This window comes from Stomoxys calcitrans, chromosome 2 (assembly GCF_963082655.1).
Source record: "Stomoxys calcitrans chromosome 2, idStoCalc2.1, whole genome shotgun sequence".
NCBI classification, from domain to species: domain Eukaryota; kingdom Metazoa; phylum Arthropoda; class Insecta; order Diptera; family Muscidae; genus Stomoxys; species Stomoxys calcitrans.
This window is the reverse complement of record NC_081553.1, coordinates 223,840,881-223,863,616: the sequence shown is the minus strand read 5'-3', so window position 1 is coordinate 223,863,616 and position 22,736 is coordinate 223,840,881. Positions and strand designations below refer to the sequence as shown.

The 22,736-nt window shown below is 36.1% G+C and overlaps 2 protein-coding genes across 2 annotated transcripts; one reads left to right on the top strand and one right to left on the bottom strand.

Moving 5' to 3' along the window:
- Positions 1-5,198: 5,198 nt before the first annotated feature.
- Positions 5,199-12,712, top strand: LOC106090646 (sorbitol dehydrogenase). Its single transcript, XM_013256928.2, has 5 exons — positions 5,199-5,362; positions 9,475-9,508; positions 9,608-10,296; positions 10,482-10,603; positions 12,488-12,712. Exons 1-5 carry the CDS (start codon positions 5,309-5,311, stop codon positions 12,660-12,662), a joined length of 1,074 nt encoding a protein of 357 aa, XP_013112382.1. The 5' UTR covers positions 5,199-5,308; the 3' UTR covers positions 12,663-12,712.
- A 3,038-nt stretch (positions 12,713-15,750) lies between these two features.
- LOC106091155 (arrestin domain-containing protein 17) lies at positions 15,751-21,544 on the bottom strand. Its single transcript, XM_013257593.2, has 4 exons — positions 21,285-21,544; positions 19,285-19,440; positions 17,289-18,134; positions 15,751-17,223 (listed from the first exon to the last, which is right to left on the bottom strand). The coding sequence occupies exons 1-4, from the start codon at positions 21,397-21,399 to the stop codon at positions 17,072-17,074; spliced, it is 1,269 nt and encodes a 422-aa protein (XP_013113047.2). The 5' UTR covers positions 21,400-21,544; the 3' UTR covers positions 15,751-17,071.
- Between the last annotated feature and the right edge of the window lie 1,192 nt (positions 21,545-22,736).

Here is a 22,736-nt window from a genome sequence, read left to right as displayed (position 1 = left end):
TGAAATCAGTTTAAGATTAAGTACAAAATTCGTACCCTGCATTTGTTTGAACAAAAAAATGGCGACATAAAACTAAATTTATTTTAACAGAAGTAAAAATAGATCTTTGTTTTTATAAAAATTAGAAAAAGACATTCTGATTTTTATGAAAATTTTTAATAATTTTCTTTTATTTATTTTTTTTTTTTAATTTTGTTGCAACTTTGGCGTATGATTCTTAAAAATTATATTCCCCAACCAGTTACTTATACGCAAATCTATAAACCAGAAATCAATCGCCTCCCCAAAGAGGAAATTTTCTTCGTGTTTATTTTTGCTCCATTCATTGAAATTCAAATGTGCTGTAATGCTCAGTTTACATGGTACATCATAATGCGTGGTCATTGTAGTGGTATTGGTGAAAATAAGGGTGTATGCATGACTAATTACCAGGTAGTGTAGCGTAAACAGATGAGTAAAATTTTTTCTCGCGAAGTGCACTATCTGCCAACGAGTTTTGGTTGTGTGCGTGTATTCTAGTTAAGAACCATACACATACAAACAACGAAAAATCAAAAATCAATCAAATCAACACGTATGTATATACGATGATTGAGTTCATGATGTGCTGTAAAAAAGGCCTATAAGTCATATGGGATTATTATCGATATTATGCAATTGCAACCGATAAAAAATTAAAAATTTGTTTTTTTTTTTCGACGGTAAACGTTAGTTTAAAAGAATTTGCGGATAAAATACCAAATACTAAGTAAAATAGGGCAAAAAAATAATCTATTTATTAAATATTTTTTAATATTTATCACAAATTAATTTAATTCTTGTTATTTATTATTAATTTATTTAAAAAATTCTTTATTTTACATAAATATTTTGTTGTTTTTTTATCAAATTACTTCAAACCAACACTTTCCGTTAAAAATAGTCACCTATCATTTTAGTTAGACTGAATTAAGAATCTCTATTCAACTACAGTAGCAAACAAACGATTACGAGTATTCAATTACAACTAAAGAAATCTAAAAAAAACTATTTTCCTATAAACAAAAACAAAATTATGTTCCAGGTATGCATTTAAGTACGATTTTTTAGGTCATTCCTAAAAAACAAACAAAAAAATATGCATTTATTTAAAGACAGTAAACGAGATCATACAAAATTTTGTTAGCAATTTCAATTTATTAATAGATTTTTTTATATAAAAATTATTTATTATGCAATAAAAAGAAACCAAAACAAACTTAAATCCAAGATAAAAAAATCGAAAAGTGGTTTATGGAAAAAAATTAATAAACCGATATAAAGCCAAGTGCAAACATACGTATAAAACGTAATGTAACGTAACATAACGTAACGTCTCTATATGTATCAATGTCACAAAATCCAGAAGCAAAAATGCGCAAACCTTTAAAATAATTCAGAAAATGCCAAAAATGAATAAAACTTTTTTAATCAAAAAACTCAAACGATGTAGTTTTCTTTACTTTAATTTGTTAGTTTAAACACTACCTACTTACTTCGTTGCTACCACAGAGCGTTTGTTTGCAGAACTAAGATAGATGTCCAAGAGCCTTTTCTTCTACGTTCCTCTTACAATTTCTGACACCTGCTGTTCTTTGCACCGACTGCGTTTCTAGTGTAGACATCCGTATTTCGGAGCCATACAGTAAAAAACAGATAGTGCTCACTAATTTATCTTTGGTTCGAGAAAGTCCACCTACATTGGCCAATAGCCTGCTTAACCGTTCGGTTATTTCGGCTGTTTTTGTCGTTGCTCAAGCACGGTATTGAAATTACCACGTTCGAGTTATTGAACATATGAGGAACCGTCGAAAGAATTTAGAAACAAGTAAAAATCCATTAAGTTCGGCCGGGATGAACATTGGATACCCACCACCTCGGTTATATGTATATGTAAACCAACTTTCATCATAATCCGGTGAAAAATGTATAATGTATGCCCCCATAGCAGCTATACCGAAAGATAGTCCGATTTGAAAAAAATTCAACACGGACATTGAGTGGTCTAATAAGTACAAGCCATTGTTCAATTTTGTAGAACAAAATATTGGTCTTTTTGATAGCCATATCCAAATATAGACCGACCTGAACCATATACTACACGGATGAGTCAATTTTCACCGAAATCGGATTATAAATGTGCTTTTTATGGGGCCAAAACCTTAAATTGAGAGTTCGGTCTATATGGAAGCTATATCCAAATCTGGACCGACCTGCGCCATATTGCGAAAATATGTCGAAGGGCATAACACAACTGATTGTCCCAAATTTCGGCGACATCGGACAATAAATGCGCATTTTATGGGCCCATAACCTTAAATCCAGAGATCGGTATATATCGCAACTATATCCACATCTGGACCGATCTGAACCAAATTGAAGAATGACGTCGAGGGGCCTAACGCAACTCACTGTCACAAATTTCGGCGAAATTGGACAATTAATGCGACTTTTATAGGCCCAAGACCTTACATCGAGTGATTGGTCTATATGGCAGATATATCCAAATGTGGACCGATCTGAGCCAAATTGAAGAACGACGTCGAGGGCTTAACGCAACACACCGTCCCAAAATTTGGCTAAATCGGACAATAAATTTTCCTTTTGTGGACCCAAGACCTTAAATCGAGAGATCGCTCTATATGTCAGCTATATCCAAATCTGAACCGATCTGTGCCATATTGCAGAAAAATGTCGAGGGGCCTAACAAAACTCACTGTCCCAAATTTCACCGAAATCGGTTAATAAATGGATCTTTTATGGGCCCAAGACCTTAAATCGAGAGATCGCTCTGTATGTCAGCTATATCCAAATCTGAACCGATCTGAGCCAAATTGAAGAAGGACGTCGAGGGCTTAACGCAACACACCGTCCCAAAATTTGGCTAAATCGGACAATAAATTTTCCTTTTGTGGGCCCAAGACCTTAAATTGAGAGATCGCTCTATATGTCAGCTATATCCAAATCTGAACCGATCTGTGCCATATTGCAGAAAAATGTCGAAGGGCCTAACAGAACTCACTGTCCCAAATTTCAGCAAAATCGGTTAATAAATGTGGCTTTTATAGCCCTAAGACCCTAAATTGCCGGATCGGTCTGTATGGGGGCTATATCAGGATATAGTCCGATATAGCCCATCTTCGAACATATCCTGCTTATGGACAAAAAAACGAATCTGCGCAAAGTTTCAGCTCAATATCTGTATTTTTAAAGACTGTAGCGTGATTTCAACAGACAGACGGACGGACATGGCTGGATCGTCTTAGATTTTTACGCCGATCAAGAATATATATACTTTATAGGGTCGGAAATGTATATTTCGATGTGTTGCAAACGGAATGACAAAATGAATATACCCCCCACCCTTCGGTGGTGAGTATATAAACACGATCTATAGTAGGGATATAAAGGGTGATTTTTTTGAGGTTAGGATTTTCATGCATTAGTATTTGACAGATCACGTGGGATTTCAGACATGGTGTCAAAGAGAAAGATGCTCAGTATGCTTTGACATTTCATCATGAATAGACTTACTAACGAGCAACGCTTGCAAATCATTGAATTTTATTACCAAAATCAGTGTTCGGTTCGAAATGTGTTCATTCACCGTTCAGCGATGAGGCTCATTTCTGGTTGAATGGCTACGTAAATAAGCAAAATTGCCGCATTTGGAGTGAAGAGCAACCAGAAGCCGTTCAAGAACTGCCCATGCATCCCGAAAAATGCACTGTTTGGTGTGGTTTGTACGCTGGTGGAATCATTGGACCGTATTTTTTCAAAGATGCTGTTGGACGCAACGTTACGGTGAATGAACACATTTCGAACCGAACACTGATTTTGGTAATAAAATTCAATGATTTGCAAGCGTTGCTCGTTAGTAAGTCTATTCATGATGAAATGTCAAAGCATACTGAGCATCTTTCTCTTTGACACCATGTCTGAAATCCCACGTGATCTGTCAAATACTAATGCATGAAAATCCTAACCTCAAAAAAATCACCCTTTATAAGATTGGAACCGGCTGAATGCATTTTAACTTGTTTTTTTTTAATTTTTTGTATACATTTTGAAAACAAGTCTCATCTCTAGCAGTCATAAATACAAACACACACAAACAAACGTACTAATTTTTATTTGCCTCATAAAAATGTTGTGACTTTATAGGTATTTGAAATTCGCTGAAACGTAAAAGAAGTACACATTTCTTCCTCAAAGCACTCAGCAATTAGACTAGCCGACATTGACTGCTCCCATTGACTTGAAAATAAATATTAATGAGTTGTTTTTGTTTAACGCCTCCTCCCGCCACCAAAAACTGAACTATACACTCAAATAAATTTTCGCCAGCTTGTATTCTCTCGCTCTCTCTCCCATTCATATTTCCATATGTTGACAGTTAACTTTCTCTCAAGAGTGTATGAACGTCATATTGAGAAATTTCAAGCAAAGACAAAGAGATACCCAACAGGCAATATTAAATAAAAATAAATGTTTTCAAATACTTACGGTTATTCTGCATTTTTTATGCTAATTATAAAAAAATAATAAGTATTTGTTATTATTTTATAAGAAAATATAATAAATATATAAAATAAAATATATTTATACAAGTTCCAAAAAAAACCTCCAAAGCTTTGGTGATCTTAAGTTGTTCATCTAATACAAATTTAGCGTTGAAGTCATGCTTTGGTAGCGTGCTTGTATTACCAGTGCGAGTGTTGTAGATTCCCGCCAGAGGCTTTGGCATGCCCCTTCTGTAATACCACAAGGGACTAAACAAATTGTTTTAGTGCGTCTGTTGCAAAGCGTCTGTTACGCTTTTCAATTTCCTATGGGGTATTTGTTATCCAGATTGACTGCTTTTACTCTGAAATCTTGGATAACAAGCCGTTTAGATTAAAAACATAAGCACAAAATTATTAATTTTTAAAAAATCATATACAGATTTATTATTTAGACAAATAACAAATTTGCCCATAAACATTCCATTAAGAAGCAAGGGCAAATAACACTTAATCCAATTGGCTTGCCAACCGGGTTATGTTCTCTGCCACAATACCAAACTTTGTTCGGCAAGTTGACTATTGTTTTTTTTTTTTGCTCTCAAATTTTTATTGTCTCATTTATTCGTTTATTGCATTTTTAAGTAATAAATAAACAAAACCAAACCGTCGAATATACTTCGCCGCAAAGATTAACTCAGTTGGTATAAGGCAGAGGTCGAGCAAAGTTGATCTACATTCCCATTTCCGTCAATAAGTTAGACAATCGAAAAACATTCAATCCCACAATGGCTAAGGATAATTTAACCGCAGTTCTGTATGGCATAGAAGACATGCGATTGGTAAGATAAAGTGAAAAAAAAACAAACAGTGAGTGTTTTTTTATTGAAATATTTCAATTGGTTGGTGCTCTTTGCTCTGCAATGCAAAAAATTAGTTGAAGTTTTATGCCACAACAAAACCGGCTTCAACCGGCTGGTTTTGAGCACATCATGATACGTCATCAACAAAGAAGAATATTCAGCCTATGGGTCAAAAAGGGGTGAACATTTTTTTCGAAGCATAAACATAACAAAAAATATAATGCATCGAAACTTTTTAATTACATATACATACATATAAAAAACTTTTTGTTAACAAAAAATTAAAAAAAAAAAATATTTTTATTTTTATTTCATTTGTATAGCAAATGTTTGCACTCAATTTTTATTGTAAATTTTTACAAAAAAAATTTTCAAAAGTTTTTTTTTTGAAGTAGAATATTTTTATTTTTATAGAAAACTAGCTGTACAGGGCCAGCTCCGTTGCGCCTTCTTTAACTCTCTAATATCTGTTTAGGGTGGGGACACTTCGCCCTGAATGTGGATATCGTGCTACTGTAGCATATGTCCTACGACGCTGGGCGCCTACGTTCGATTCCTGGCGGAACTTTGTACAAAAATTAAAGCGGTGGTTATCCCCTCTTAATGCTGGCGACATTTGCGAGGTACCATACCATGCATGGTCATGTAAAAAATCCTCCCCAAAGAGGTGTCGCACTGCGGCACGCCGTTCGGACGCGGCTATAAAAAAGGTCCCTTATAGTTGATTAACTCAACTTGAATCGGAAAGCACTCATTGATGGGTGAAAAGTTTGCCCCTGCTCAGTTCCTGGGCAAATTTTTACTCTACTTCCAAATGCCTTTCTTTTGAGTCCCATATCACCCTATTGGTAAATATTACGGGGGTATTTCGGGGGTGATAACTCGGTCCGCTGGCCACTCAATTACAAACGGATGTAAGTTCCTGGAATATCTAGTATCCCTGATATTCATCCTTACATCAGGAATAAGAAGACCAATATCAGACCAGCACACACCATGAAAGTACCGATAGAACAGCGCCTATCAAATGCCTTGGAGATATCCAGAGCCACAACATTACTCTCACCAAACCGGTGGATTGAACGACTCCAAAGATCCGACAGAAGTGCCATGAAAATTTTTGAAATAAGGGTAATGAGAAGTGCTTTTTTTTCGACTCAAATATGGATATCAAATTCGTGTCCACTCCCAAATCCCTTCACTTTGAACCCCATATTGTCATGGTCGGTAAGTATGAAACGTTTGGAGGGTGTCTGGGGGTTGGAGAGGCCACCGGCACTTTGCCCTTACAATAGATATTAAATTCGTTCTTTACTTCCAAATACCCTTGATTTGAGCTCCATTTTGCTATATAGTCGCATATTGATATGGACGACCAATTTTTCTGCTTTTAGACATTTTGGGGTTAGGACGACTTCCTGGGTTCTTAGACCCAATTTTTAATACCATATTCGTATTCTTTTCTTCAATACCTATCAATTGATATCCATATTGTCTTTATCGGTCGACTTATGATTTTGGGTGATATTTTTGGAGTAACGGGGAGGGTCCGCCCCTTCCGATATCAACAAATTATAAAGCATATTTCTTCTTCCTGACCATATTCGTAATCTACTCCCGAATACCTTTCATATGAGGCCTATATTGTCATGCTCGTCCAATGAACCTATTTTAGGGGGTTTTGGAGTTGGGCGCCCCGCCAGTTATTTGAACCTAATTTTTAATATGAGATTCTTATTCCACTCCTAAATACCTTTCATTTGAATCCCATATTGTCCTGATCGGTACACTTTTATTTTTGGGTGGTACTTTTGGGGTAAGGCGGAGGGTCCGCCCCCCTTCCAATAACAAAAAATTATATAGCCTATGTTTCCCTCCAGACCAACCTACGCAATCAGTGAAAATTTCAAGATAATCGGTTCAGCTGTTTTTGAGTCTATATGGAACAAAACAAACACAAATTAATTTTTATACCCACCACCGTAGGATAGGGGGTATATAAATAAAAGTATATATATTTCGGATCGTCGTAAAATTCTAAGACGATTTAACGATGTCCGTGTGTCTGTCCGTCCGTCTGTTGTAATCACACTAGAGTCTTCAAAAATTGAGATATTGAGCTGAAATTTGGCACAGATACATCTTTTTGATGCACGCTGGTTACGTTCTTGAACGGGCCATATTTGGATATAGCTGCTATATAGACCGATTTTCCGATAAAGGGTCTAATGCCCATAAAAGCTTTATTTTTCATCCGATTTTGATGAAACTTAAAACAGTGAGTAGTGTTAGGCCTCCCGACAACTGACCCAAATATGGTTCAGATTGGACTATATTTAGATAAAGCTTCCATATAGACCGATCTCCCGATAAAGGGTCTGAAGACAATAAAAGCTTTATTTTTTAACCGATTTCGCTGAAATTTGAAACAGTCAGTTATTTTGACAGCCGAACTAAATATGGTTCAGATCGGACTATATTTAGATATAGCTGCCATATAGACCGATCTGCCGATAAGGGGTCTGAAGCCAATAAAAGCTTTATTTATTACCCGATTTCACTGAAATTTGAAACAGTGAGTAGGTTAAGACCTCCCAACATCCGACCTAAATATGATTCTGATCGTACTATATTTAGATATAGCTGCCATATAGACCGATCTGCCGATAAAGGTACTGAAGCCCATAAAAGCTTTATTTGTTACCCGATTTCGCTGAAATTTGAAACAGTGAGTTTTTGTGGGCCTTACGATATCCGACCTTAATTATGTTCAGATCGGTTTATAATTGGATATATCTGCCAAAAAGACCAATATTTTGTTCTACAAAATTGAATAGACCACCCAATGTCCATGCCGAATTTGGATGCTTAAGTTATCCAATTTTCACCGCATTGTGACGAAATAGGGTTTACATATATACCCGAGGTGGTGGCTATGCAAAGTTCGGCCCGGCCAAACTTAATGCCTTTTTTTGTTATATTAAAAAAAAAAGATATGGTCAAAACTTGGTTTTTAGGAATTTTTTTTTATTTCGATCATTTTTATATCCACCACCATAGGATGGGGATATATTACTAATATATGCATTCCGTCGATTACACCTCGAAATATTCGACTAAAACCCCATAAAGTATATATATATTCTTGCTCGTCTCGACGTTCTGAGTCGATCTAGCCATGTCCGCCTGTCTGTCGAAATTACGAAAGCGGACGAACTCGTAAGGCCAGCCGCTTGCTTTGCACAAATACTTAATAATTATATAAATTGTTGGGGATTGCAAATGTGCCTTATCGGTTCAGATTTAGATATAGCTCCCATATAAACCGATCTCCCGATTTGACTTATTGGGACCTCACTAGCCGCAATTTTTGTCCGATTTGGCTGAAATTTTACATACGGTGTTTTGTTATGACTTCCAATAACTGTGCCAAGTACGGCCCAAATCTTGTCTATATCCTGATATATCTCTCATGTAAACCGATTTCCCGATTGGACTTCTTGAGCCCTTACAAGCCTCAATTTTTGTCCGATTTGGCTGAAATTTAGCATGTTGGGTTCCGTTATAACTTCCAACAACTGTGTTGAATACGGTCCAAATCGGTCTATTACCTAATATAGCTCCCTTATAAACCGATCTCCCGATTTGACTTCTTGAGCCCCTACAGGCCGCAATTTTTGTCCGATTTGGCTGAAATGTTACATGCGGTGTTTAGTTATGACTTTTAACACCTGTGCCAATTACGATCCAAATCAGTCTATAACCTGATATAGCTCCCATGTAAACCGGTCTCTCGATCCTCCCTGTTCGTGTCCTAGAAGCTTTAATTTTTGCTGGTTTGACAGAACTTTGGTATGTCGAATAAAATTATACCCTTCAACTAAATTTAATTTGTATACATTTTTAGCAGAATCCATGGGGGTGGGTTCCCAAGATTCGGCCCGGCTGAACTTAGCAAAAGCGTGCTACTAGTTTAATTTTATATTTATAATTTAATTTAAAAACTTACCTATTCCCCATTTATTTACCCTTTTGAATGTCATAAAGTTTTTTTTTTGACTCATTTGTATTTTAATTTGATTTTCTTGTAGGAACAACGTCCCATACCGGAAATTGCTGATAATGGTAAGTGAAGCTGTTTCATAAAAATTCTGGCCCCATATGAATTTAACATACGAAGAAATTCGTTTTTTGTTGTTTTTGTTCTTCTCCTCCACTTTCTAGAGGTACTTTTGGCCATGGACAGTGTGGGCATTTGCGGTTCAGATGTTCACTATTTGGCAAATGGACGCATTGGTGATTTCATTCTTACCAAACCCATGGTTATTGGCCACGAAGCTGCTGGTGTTGTTGCCAAAGTTGGCGCAAAGGTGAAACATCTTCAAGTGGGTGATCGTTGTGCCATTGAACCTGGAGTGCCCTGTTACATTTGTGATTTCTGCAAAGGAGGCAGCTATAATTTGTGTCCAGATATGAAGTTTTGTGCCACACCACCCTACGATGGCAATTTGACGCGCTACTATAAGCATGCCGCTGATTTCTGTTTTAAATTACCCGATCATGTGACCATGGAGGAAGGTGCTCTCTTGGAACCCCTTTCGGTGGGTGTTCATGCATGTCGACGCGCTGGTGTGGGTTTGGGATCAAATGTTTTGATATTGGGAGCAGGACCTATTGGTTTGGTCACCCTGTTGGTGGCCCAATCGATGGGAGCTTCGAAAGTTATGGTCACAGATTTGGTGCAACAGCGTCTAGATGTTGCCAAGGAGTTGGGGGCTACACACACACTGCTGATGAAACGTGAAGATGTAGCCGAGGAGGTGGCCCAACAAGTGCAGCAATTGATGGGTGTTATGCCGGACAAGACCATAGAATGTTGTGGGGCAGAGACTACTACAAGATTGGGAATTTTTGTAGGTTGATAAGAAAGGAGTGGAACCCTGTTTACACTGCTGATTAAATCCGGACTTAAGGTTCTCGTCAGCTGATTTTATAAAGTGAAAACAGATGATCGATCCATTAAATCCGGATTTAAAGAGCAGGGGTGTTAAGTTGTGAATCCTTCTAACTTAAGAATGATTTGTATTTTGCCTTTTAGGCCACTCGTTCTGGCGGCTGCTGTGTTATTGTGGGCATGGGAGCTCCAGAAGTTAAGCTGCCTTTAATCAATGCCTTGGCACGAGAAGTGGATATAAGAGGAGTCTTCCGCTACTGCAATGAGTAAGTTGACATTCTTTGAAAATTCTATGGAAATTTAATTTTTAAGAAAATTCAGGTTTAGAGAAATTTGAAAATTGGCTATAGTAGTATCGGACAGTAGGAATCGTAGAATTAGATTTTTCCCTTTTCTCCACTTTAGATTTAAATGTTTCAAGTGTATTTTAAAAAATTCATTTTCAGCATAAAAAAAAATTTTTTTTAAAAAATTCAATTTTAAAAAATTCAAATTCAGCATATTTCATATGCTACAGTAGTAGAGGACAGTAGGTATCACCGCGAAAATTATTTTATTCTTTCTTTAGATTTTTCTAAATCATAATGATTATAAGACTACAGTAATAGGGCACAGTAGGAATCGTGAAATTAATTTTGACTGCATGCTCGGATTACAAGTGCGGTGCCGTGGGTTTGATTCCCACCAGAGACCTTTCTTTTTTTACATACTTTTGACTTCTATGAATAATTCTGAGACTGTAATAGTACGGAACAGTAGGAATCGTTATATTATTTTTCTGTTTTGCTTTACATTACTTTTGATTTATACCACTGTAGTAGTAGGGGACAGTAGGAATGGACGGGTGCCCTTTTTATTTATTCTTTTAAAATTTCAAATACTTTTGAATTCAATGAATATTTATAAGACTGTTGTAGTAGTAGGAGGCAGTAGGAATCTATGAATTTCTTTGAAAAATTATTACACTAAGTAGGAGCCAGGGGGACAGAAGCAATCGTAAAAATAATGTTGATAGCATGCTCGGATTACAAATACCTTGCAGTGGGTTTGATTCCCACCATAGGCCTTTCTTTCTTTATATTCTTTAAATACATGTTTTTAAATTCTAAGAATAATTGTGAGACTGTAATAGTATGGGACAGTAGGAATCGTAGCACTATTTATTTGCTTAGCTTTACTTAAGATTTACATTTTTAAACGCCTTTTGAATTTTTTGACACTACTATAATAGTAGGGAAAATTTCGAATACTTTTAAATTTGACGAATAACTATAAAACTACAGTAGTTGTTGTTGTTGTTGTTGTAGCAGTGTGTTGTAAACGGAGGAGGCAGCCCTTGCCGATGAAGGGGTCAATCCGGTACAACCGGCTGCCATGGGATTGACATCACTATAGTAGTGGGGATAGTAGGAATCGACGCGTGCGCTATTCGTTGGCTAATTCATTGAAAACAGCTGACTTTAATGAGATAAAACAGCTGTTTTCATGGAATTGGCGAACAAATCGAATGATAAAATTAAAAAAAGTTAGTGGTCTAGATAGTAAATGTGACGTTTAAGAAAATTTTTGGGTGAAATATGAATTTCAAAGAAAATATTGGAGAATTGGCGAACGAATCGATTGATAAAATTAAAAAAAGTTTGTGGTCTAGACAGTAAACGTGATGTTTAAGAAAATTTTTGGGTGAAATATGAATTTCAAAGAAAATATTGGAGAATACCAAAAAAATGTGGAAATATTTTTTTTGGAGATTTGAAAATTTTTTGTGGTAGTATAGGACAGTAGGAATTGTAATTTTAGTTTCTCCAATTACTTTTATTAGGACTAACAAATCAAGTGCCTTTTAAAGTTAATGGTTATTAATTTAACAATAGTAGTAGGAGACTGTGGGAATCTGAACATGAATTTTCTTATTTGTTCTTTACATTTTTTCGAACTCGGATGAATTATTATAAAATATAAATTTGTCTGAATATTTACACTACTCTAGTAGTAAGGGACAATAGGAATCGCTGCGTGAATGTCTTGTTTTACATTTTTATACTTGATGAAAGGTTATAAGACTGCAATAGTAGGGAACAGTGGGAACCGCAGTCTATTTTTTTTTATTTTTTCTTTAAATTATAACGAATTTTCTTTTTTTCTTTCAGCTATTCCGCTGCCCTGGCTTTGGTATCATCGGGTAAGGTGAATGTTAAGCGTTTGATAACCCATCACTTCGATATAACTGAGACTGATAAGGCATTCGAGACGGCTCGTAAAGGCCTGGGTGGTGCCATTAAAGTGATGATCCATGTTCAACCTAAGGATACTAACAACAAATAAATAATAATTATTTTCAAAACTATGTGAACAATAAAGATTTTTTAATAAGATGTGTATTCGTTTTTTTTTTTTTTGATATGTTACACTATATTATTGCATAGTAGTAAGGGACAGTAGGAATCGTAACATTATTATTTTCATTTCCTTTTCGTTAGAATCATATTATTTTAAATAATTATAAATCAACAATTAACATGCGCTGAGATATAGGCTATAAAACATGTTTAGCATTTTAATTTGCGAGGTGTGTACTTTTCATTTATTGTCATTGTAAAAGTCATTATGGTCGTTGTCAATCTAATTCTCAATTCTTGAATTGCATCTGCGACGTTAATTTCATTTATAAAATGGATTTAGCGTTAAAAGAGTGTATTGTTATTTTATAACCTCAAATGAGATTTCTATGACAATATTTAGTGGGATAGGTTTATCATACGATTGTGGAATTGTAAATGAGAATAGTCCCCATATATGTATATTCTTATCTACAATCACAGTTTTATACAGAGCAAACAATATATTAAATTTATAATACCCTTTATATGCTTCACTAACTGCTCAAACTACATACACCCAGAGAAAATGGTTGCTATAAAATTTTTAAAAATTTTTTCTTAGGTATAGACTCCATCGAACGAAAATGACCGATAAGAGTTATCCTCTGTGAACCTCTCCAATTCCAAAAAAAAAGCAAACAGACGTATAGAGCAATTATAATTTCAATCAAATCCTATAAGAATTGATTCCTGCGGAGGCTCATAAACTGAAAGCGGGAGATCAGAGTTACATACTTTATGGGGTCAAGGCCCATAGTTCGAGATGTTATAAACGGAATAACGTAGCTAGTATTCCCCCTTCATACGGTAGAGGGCATAAAAATGAAGAAACTGTAAGTATCTCTAAGAATAAAGACTGGACATGGGCAGTCAGGCGGAGTTAAAGGCTGGTTAGGAGCTGTGAGGAGTTTCTTCGATGCATGGAATGTTGTCATGTATAATAGTCTTCTCTATATGTGTAATCGTCTCCACTATATGTGTAGCGGTCTACTACATTTGAAGTACATAGTTCACCACTACATCGGTCGCGGCCAACACTACATTTTTAGTGTTTTCCACTACATTTGTAGTGGACTCCGCTACATTTGTAATGGTACCTACAATATTTCTAGTGGTGTCCACTCAGTTTGTAGTGATCTCCACAGCACTTCGAGTGATCTCCACTACATCTGAAGTTGTTTCTACTATAACAACTATAATATTGTCTCTACTACATCTGGAGTGGTCTCCATCACATCTGGGGTGGTCTCCACTACATCTGAAGTGGTGACCTCCACATCTGGAGTTTTCCACTACGTTTGTAGTGGGCTCCACTACAGAAATAGCAGTCTCCACTACAAAATTAGTGGTCTCCACTACAAAAGTAGTGGTCTTCACCACAAAAGAAGTGGTTTCCACTTCAAGGGAAGTGGCCTCCACTACAAAAATGGTGTCTACTTCAAAAGTAGTGGTCTCCACTACAAAAGTAGTGGTCTCCACAACAAAAGTATTGGTCTCCACTACAAAAGTAGTGGTCTCCACTACAAAAGTAGTGATCTCCACTACAAATGTAGTGGTCTCCACTAAAAAAGTCCTGGTCTTCACTACAAAAGTAGTGGTCTCCACTAAACAATTAGTGGTCTACACTAAAAAAAAAAATTGGTTTCGACTACAAAAGTAGTGGTCTGGACTACTAAAGTAATGGTCTCCACTACAAAAGTAGTAGACCCCATTCCATCTGAAGTGGTTACCTCAACATCAGGAGTGTTTTCCACTACGTTTGAGCTTCACAACAGAAATAGTAGTTTCCATTACAAAACTAGTGGTCTCCAATACAAACAAAGTGGTCCCACTACAAGAGAAGTGGTCTCCATTCAAAAGTAGTGGTCCCCACTACAAAAGTATTGGTCTTCACTACAAAAGTTATGGTCTCCACTACATAAGTAGTGTGCTTCTTCACGAAAGTAATGGTCTTCACTTCAAAAATAGTTGTCTCCATATAAAAGCAGTGTTCTCCACAACAAAATTAGTGGTTTCCACTGCGAAAGTAGTGGTCTTCACTACAAAAGTAGTGGTATCCACTACAATAGTAGAGGTATCCACTACAAAAGTAGTGGTCTCCACTACAAAAATAGTGGTCTCCACTACAAAAGTAGTGGTCTCCACTACAAAAGTAGTGGTCTCCACTACAAAAGTAGTGGTCTCCACTACAAAAGTAGTGGTCTCCACTACAAAAGTAGTGGTCTCCACTACAAAAGTAGTGGTCTCCACTACAAAAGTAGTGGTCTCCATTACAAAAGTAGTGGTCTCCACTACAAAAGTAGTGGTCTCCACCACAAAAGTTGTGGTCTCCACGACAAAAGTAGTAGTCTCCACTACAAAAGTAGTTGTCGCCGCTACAAAAGTAGTGGTCTCCTATACGAAAGTAGTGGTCTCCACTACAAAAGTAGTGGTCTCCACGACAAAAGTAGTGGTCTCCACGACAAAAGTAGTGGTCTCCATAACTAAAGTTGTGGTCTCCACAACAAAAGTAGTGGTCTTCACTACAAAAGTAGTGATCTTCACTACAAAAGTAATGGTCCCCACTACAAAAGTAATGGTCTCCACTACAAAAGTAGTGGTCTCCACAACAAAAGTAGTGGTCTACACTACAAAAGTAGTGGTCTACACTACAAAAGTAGTGGTCTCCACTACAAAAGTAGTGGTCTCCACTACAAAAGTAGTGGTCTCCACTACAAAAGTAGTGGTCTCCACTATAAAAGTAGTGGTCTCTACTACAAAAGTAGTGGTCTCCACTACAAAAGTAGTGGTCTCCACTACAAAATTAGGGGTCTCCACTACAAAAGTAGGAGGCCTCTAAAACATGTTGAGTGGTCTTTATAGCATTCAGAAAGTTACACCCTACTCTGAGCCAAGTTTTCTTTGCTCAGCACATAGTCCCTATTGCCTATATCATATTGTGCCTCTAAGTTGCTTCCGATTGGAGGTCGTATCTGTTTCTGCACAAGTGCAATTGGATTGTTTAATTTTTTGGAACAAATGAAACATCTGTCTTATGGTGAATAATTGAAAATGGCATTTTATTTATACAAAAAAATACATATATCTTAATTCATTTTCAATTGTTTTTTCGTATAATATCATTATTAAATATATAAAATTGAATAACATAAAGGAAGGAAAAGAGAAAAGAAAGAAGATACATACATACATAAATATTGTGTGTGTGTATGAGAGGATAATATTTAGAGTATATAGATAGAACCAGATCTCCCACCATATCTAGTTGATGTTATTTTCTAAAGATAAAATTTCATACAATTCGACAGTAGGCATGGGACCAGATACGATGGCAGTGGCCCATAAAAATGAATTTACAATTCATATGCGACGTTTAACAATAAAAAATTCCTACGGTTTCATATTCACTTTCTAGACGGAAATGGAAGCAGTTTTATAAATGTTTTTTGAAAACGTATTAAAATTGTTGTTTAGCTTTTTGTTTTGTATATTTCAATTAAAGGAAATTTTTAGTTTAAATTCTAACACTTTTTAAGCATCATTTTTGTTTTTAATCATAGGCACTCTTTCTGTCTTCTTTTATTGTTTTACTTTTTGATATAACTCATGATTTTGGGGACTATCGAAACTTAAATTAAACACAACTTAAAATTATGTACCAAAAATTTAGAAAAATTACAAAAATAACATAAACAAATTTTATGAACAGCAAAAGCGGACGGTGCTAAATATATAGAAAAAATAAAATAAATAAAGAAAATATAATGTAACATTAAATTCATTTGATTACAGAATTTATTAGGAACAATTGGTACAGTAAATTCGTTTTGAAAAATAGTTTAAATTCCAAGATTTAGTAAAAGGGGAAATGGTTACAATGAAAGTTTTACTTAAACACCATACCAACATGACTTGGTAACAAAACAAAACTTTTACCTATGGCAGTTTTTTAAAATCTTTGCGAGATTCGTTTCTCTTTCTATATTCCTTTATAAGATATGCCACATTCTATTGTTTTACAATTTTTTTGCTAACTTCTTTCCTAATATAAATGCTTTTATTATTTAAAAAAAAAAGTATAATTATTTTTTAAACTTAAACAAAAACATCCTTTGTATTCTGTAATCAAAATGTCTACTAATTTTTGAGACTCTAAAAAAACATGGACTAAAGAAATTCATGAAAAATTGTCATAGAGTCCTTAAAAAGTCTTTTTTTTTTTTGTTTTTTTTTTCTGCAACATGGAAAATTGTGCGTTTTGCATGACATATGTAAAGCAGATTCTCATTTTTGACAATTTCCTTAGAGATTTTTTTTGTAATTTTTCTTCAATGTGCAGCAGTTTGAAGGCCTTTACATTTTGGGGGGCGCTGTGGGTGTATTGAATTGGAAAGTTGGATAGCGAGGTGCAAAATCAACTTCGCCTATCACACGAGTGTGCTCAGAATCATCACGATTAGTGATGGTGGGGGCCTTAAATTGAGTCTCTACGAACTGGGGAGGAGCTGTGAATAAAAAAAACAACAAATAATAAAAAAATCCGTAAATTTTGTTATCACAACCAACTTACGTATATTTGGATACAATTGCCCACCAGCACTGTCGGCCACATTCCAACCCATTGCCCCACCCTGGCCATTTGGTGGACTTGCCGGACTCACTGGCTGTGTGGGGGCCATTGAGGGATCATCATTCTGTTGTTGTGGTGCAATTTGAGCTGGCACATCTGTATAGGGTGCCGGTGGCTTGAATGAAGCCAAGGGTATTGTGCCCAAGGTAATGGGTATATTGCCTGTTAGATTACGATGTGGTCCGCTTACGTTGCATTCCACATGCAAATCATAATCCAATGCAATGACACCACAATTAACGAGATTAGTAGGAGGTAATGGCGGTATTTCCAATTGCTGGCTAAATGTCCTTGATTCGCCACCTGCCACCGGGCCAATGCCCAATTCAGCAATGGTAATTTTTGATTCCTTCTTTTCGGCCCTTGGTTGGGTTGTATGGAACGTCACCCGTTTACGTAAGACAAATTTCACCGTATTTATGGTTACATTACTGGCATTATCACATTCACATGTTATTGGTATAATTTGTCCAGAGACATATCCAGTCACCGGAATAGAAGTGATAACCGATAGCGGCCCCGATTTGCAGCAGAAACAACAAAAACTTTTCTCCAACTCTAATTTAAAGGTTTCCTTAACACGTGGATTGAGATTTAAGTCAACCGGAGCGATGACGGTAAATGCCATTTTCATATCTTGATCAAATTTCCAAGGACGATCCAAGGTCACCTTAATGGTGTAACGTACATGGCCGAATTCACCTTCAAATGAAGAAGGCAAAGTGGCTGGCAGAGCACAGGTGAAGGGATAGGTGTGAGTGCCGGCAGGTAAGTCAATTTCGGGACCTTAAATAGAAATTGAGAACTGAGTTAAGTAAAGATTTAATTTTTTTTTGAAATGAAACAAAAAATGTACTTTGGAAAACCTTATTAACACGCTTGAGTTAAATTTTCCATTGGAAATCTGGCTGAATATGGTTTCCCGTAGGATAACAACAATAAATTGCTGAATAATAGGCCAGGTCGATATATATTTTTTAAATCGTATAGCAAAAACCAAAATTACAGCCAATGGGACAAAAAGTTACAGCCAAATGGGACACAAATTGCGGCTCAAAATGAGCTCAAGATGTAAAATCGGGAAATCAATTTATATGAGAGTACAAGGCACATTTGTTGGAAGTCATAACAAAACACCGCATGCAAATTTTAAGCCAAATCAGACAAAAATTGCGGTGTTAAGAAGTCAAATGTGTAGATGGGTTTATATTTGAACCGTACTTGGCACAGTTTTGGAAATCATAACAGAACACTACGTGCAGAATTTCAGCAAAATTGGGCACAGTTGCGTATTGTAGGGGCTTAAGAAGCCAAATCCGGAGATCGGTTTATAATGGAGCAATAATAGGTCATAGATTGATTTAGACCGTACTTGGCACAGTTGTTGAAAGTCATAACAGAACACTGCACGAAAATTGCGCTTTCAGGGGCTTAAGAAGTCAAGTCGGGAGATCGGAGCTATATCCAAATCTGTCCCAATATGGTCCATTTGCAATTCCCAACGACCTACGTCAATAGTATGTATCCGTGCAAAATTTCAAACGGCTAGCTCTACGCGTTCGATCGCTATTGTGATTTCGACATACAGGCGGACGGACATGGCTTGATCGACTCAGAACGTCGAGACGATCAATAGGGGGTCTTAGACGAATATTTGGAGTTGTTTCAAAAGGAATGACTAGATTAGTATATCCCCATACTATGGCGTGGGTATTCAGGCTAAAAGGCGCGTATTAGGATTTTATTTTATATACATTGTTTCATTGGCGAAACTTCTTAGAATTACATGTGGGTTACATTTTTGCTATACGATTTTTCCTTTTGTTTTCATCCATACAAATCACACCGGCCTACTGAATAAAGTTTACCATAGGAGGTTTTCAGCCAGTCTAAATTGAAGTCTTCGTATAAGAAACCTTAGTCTTCTAATACTTACTGTTCTTTCCTCCCACGAGATAATATTTAATTTGGAAATATTCTTCATGACCCTTATAGGTGGTAGTTTCATCTTCATCACGTCCTTCGCTATTAGTAACCTTGCGAGTTTCAGACCATTCTGTATTTGCCTCACCCAAAAATCGTATAATAATTCCTGAAAATGGAAACAAAGGTTGTAAGTACATTAATATGTTAATAGACCCATGATAGATACAAACAGGCATGTGGGTACATGTGCACCAAAAAAAAAATCTTAAAGAAGTTAATTCAACAATAGGTTAATTAAAATGTAGTTTTTTTATTGGTCTGCAAATGAGATCACGATATGTATATGAGTATATGTGTGTGTGCGTGTGTGTTATCAAAGCAATTGTCTATGTCGCACGATAACAGTATAAAAAGTTACGAACAAAGTATGCAATTGTTTATTGAACCGGCATAAGAGTAAATAAAACTTGATATAGATAAAAATGCATTGGTATAAATTTATTCTCGTAGCCACTAACTATACATGAATTACAAATTTGGAGAACGTATTTTTCAATTCAAATATCGAAGCTTCCGCTACCTTTACAAGTGTACCCTGTGCAATAATTTTGGCATTTAATTATTTTTCAAATCTCAACAGAATATGAATGTCAAAATTTTTTTGGCTTATGTTTCCTCATCATTCCCCCTATTAAAAGGAACACAAAGTGAAGTTAGCCATTTAAATGCACTTTCGTTTTATCATTGCAACTTATGGCATTGCATACTGCGAAATGCATTTCCAACTCTTCCAAGAAGCAAAAGGTTGAGCAAACTTTATATTACATTCTTGACGGTAAGTAGTTCAACAACCCCTAAAGTACATTGCATTATCGCTAAACTTTAAAGTAAACACCGAGCGAGCGACTATCATTGGTGATTCTTGATGCAATGGATGTGCATCATAAGCAAGCCACCCACTCTTGCATATAAACATACACACCCAAACGAACACCTATTTGATGCACGCACTACACAACCTACAACTGGCGGCGAAATGTGCAGATGCTTTCTTAGGGAAGAAAACTGGAAACTTATTTCTTGCAACAACAACAATAACAATGTGGCAAATACCAAAATGAAAATATGCTGACTAAAAATAACATAGAACCGGCTTGGGTATTTGGTTAAGACGAACCGAAAAAGACAACAAACAAACGCACACATACACACGCACATGCAGTAAGAGAAAAACGAAGAACTGTAAGAATGAGGGCCCCAATTCCTATGGCATTCGGCATTCACTTGTTTGAAATGGAACCACTATAAGCAATGTTTGCCCGCATATTTACGTATGAGAAAAGTAGACTAGTCGTTTAGTAGGAGGAGGATGAATGAGGAAACTGGGACTGGTATTGGCTGCTGGTCTTTGGCTGTGAGGGCGCAGACGACGATACAGACAACGCAGCGTACTGCCAAAAAAAAAATAAAACAAAATCAAACTCGTCGCACATTCACATTTGCGGGAGAAATCGAAATAGACGAAATCCAAAAATGTATAAAAAAAACAAAATTAGCTAACAATCAAAGAGGTGCTCACTCACTGGGTAGTGAGTTCATATACTCAATAGTAATGGGACGTTTTAAAATAAATTCCAATGACGTAGTACTTCAACGCTGTAAATAAATGCCGAGAGAGTCTATAGGAGATTTTGACGGCAACGGCAGCAGCGTTGGGGAAAGGCCATAAGCTCCGCACGTCCGTCTGTCCGCCTGTCTATCGGTTCGTTTGTCTCAATGATGGGATGATGATGATGTGATACATTATGAAGAAAATGACTAATATTTTTCAGATTTACTTCATACATGCAATAGGGGGGTACTGCGTATAGTTATCCCTCATCCCCACCCTTACTGCTCGAGCAAAACCACCTTATATTAATAGCTCTGATTTTATTTACTACAATATTTTCAAGTTACCCTAACTTTTCGTAAATCCACTCCCAATTTGAATCAATCAATTCATCATACCTCGTATCTTCTTTGCTGAATCGAAAGTTAAATTGACTTGGCCATTAACGGTCTGACCCGCGTAATAAGTATTCCAAGGATTGTCCAATAGAATTTCACAACCTTTGAGACCCATTTTGATTTATTTATTTTCTTTTCACTTTTTTTGTCAATTTCTGTTGGATTTGTCGCCTCTTTGAAATTCACGCCCACTTCGAAATCAAAATTGAGAAAAATCGGCAAAACAAACCAACCACTGCGATAGTGACCACGAAATGCAAAAACAACTTACCAAATCAATCGATTTAGTAAACGAATTATCGATAATAAAATTAAGAAATTGGTGAGAGCAGGGTGCTTTTTGTAAGGTATTGTGCAGTCAGCTGATAACTGTTTGTAGTAGTTTCGACAGAGAGAAATCTAATCATTGGTGTGTTCGGATACTTCTTCAGTGAAATGTTTTCAGTAAGGGTTGGTATTCTGTTCCTCTTTTCATGTGGAAATCTGTCAAACTCCATATAAAAAAACGTATTAGCTAAAAACGTGTAAAATAGATAACTGAGGTAATAGATAAAAACCTTTTGACGCTAATACCTTAAAATAGCACTTAAAAGTATTTAAGTCTAATGAAGTATGAAGGTAAGATAGAATTTGTACCAAAACTTTCATGTCATTGTTTTGTTAAAGTTTTCACAACAATTCTGAAAGCTGATTAGAATACTTTGCGTAAGGGTTGGTACACTATTCGGCTTTTCTCGTGAACAATTGTAAATGAATATATCCTGGATGGGGCGCAAATTCCCACTAGGCTGTCATGGCGAAACAATTAAAAAGGTGGTCTCATTTGTACGACAACCACAAATCATATGGAGCAATCTGCCATCTTGTCATCAAGCTGATCGTACTTTTTCCAACACACGCAAAGAAATTTCTATGCGTGTGTGTATACGTGTGCGTGCATGAGCAGATAATATGCGAGAAAGGAGATAACAACATCTGACATCTTAATACTGTCAAACCTGGCCGGCTGTTAACTGCTGCTCGCTTGAGACCACCTTATTATTAAATCCGCCTTAGGTTAGTTACTTGACTTTGTATTTATAAATTTGCCCAAAGAGTAAGGTTTTTTAAAAACAAAATATCGGTTGCAACCAAGAGTCTTATGTTAACACTGGAAAATATTTTTGCAGACTACAAGATGGCGACAAACATCGATTTATAGTTTTGCCCAATTTTTAATAATTTTTTGCTAGTAACGTACATATATCGCAGTTAAACGTTTTTATTTGCAAATAACTTTACTTCATGCTGCATGGATCTATCAAAACATAAATTTTCATTCGTAATTACGAGAAAATTCTGCAAGCTACATTTTCGGTGAGGAAAATTTCGCTTACGATATGTCAATGCATTTCTTAAAGTACGTTTACATTGGTCACTCAATCCGGATTTATGGCTTTTCTGGGATTTAAG

What these genes read in the sequence shown, in the direction of transcription:
- LOC106090646 (XM_013256928.2), top strand. Translation starts at nt 5,309, where the DNA reads ATGGCTAAGGATAATTTAACCGCAGTTCTGTATGGCATAGAAGACATG. An exon ending in GCATAGAAGACATGCGATTG is followed by an intron (nt 5,363 to 9,474) that starts GTAAGATAAAGT and finishes ATTTTCTTGTAG; the next exon opens with GAACAACGTCCCATACCGGA. An exon ending in ACCGGAAATTGCTGATAATG is followed by an intron (nt 9,509 to 9,607) that starts GTAAGTGAAGCT and finishes TCCACTTTCTAG; the next exon opens with AGGTACTTTTGGCCATGGAC.
- LOC106091155 (XM_013257593.2), bottom strand. Translation starts at nt 21,399, where the DNA reads ATGGGTCTCAAAGGTTGTGAAATTCTATTGGACAATCCTTGGAATACT. An exon ending in TCTCGTGGGAGGAAAGAACA is followed by an intron (nt 18,135 to 19,284) that starts GTAAGTATTAGA and finishes TTTCTATTTAAG; the next exon opens with GTCCCGAAATTGACTTACCT. An exon ending in GCAATTGTATCCAAATATAC is followed by an intron (nt 17,224 to 17,288) that starts GTAAGTTGGTTG and finishes TTTTATTCACAG; the next exon opens with CTCCTCCCCAGTTCGTAGAG.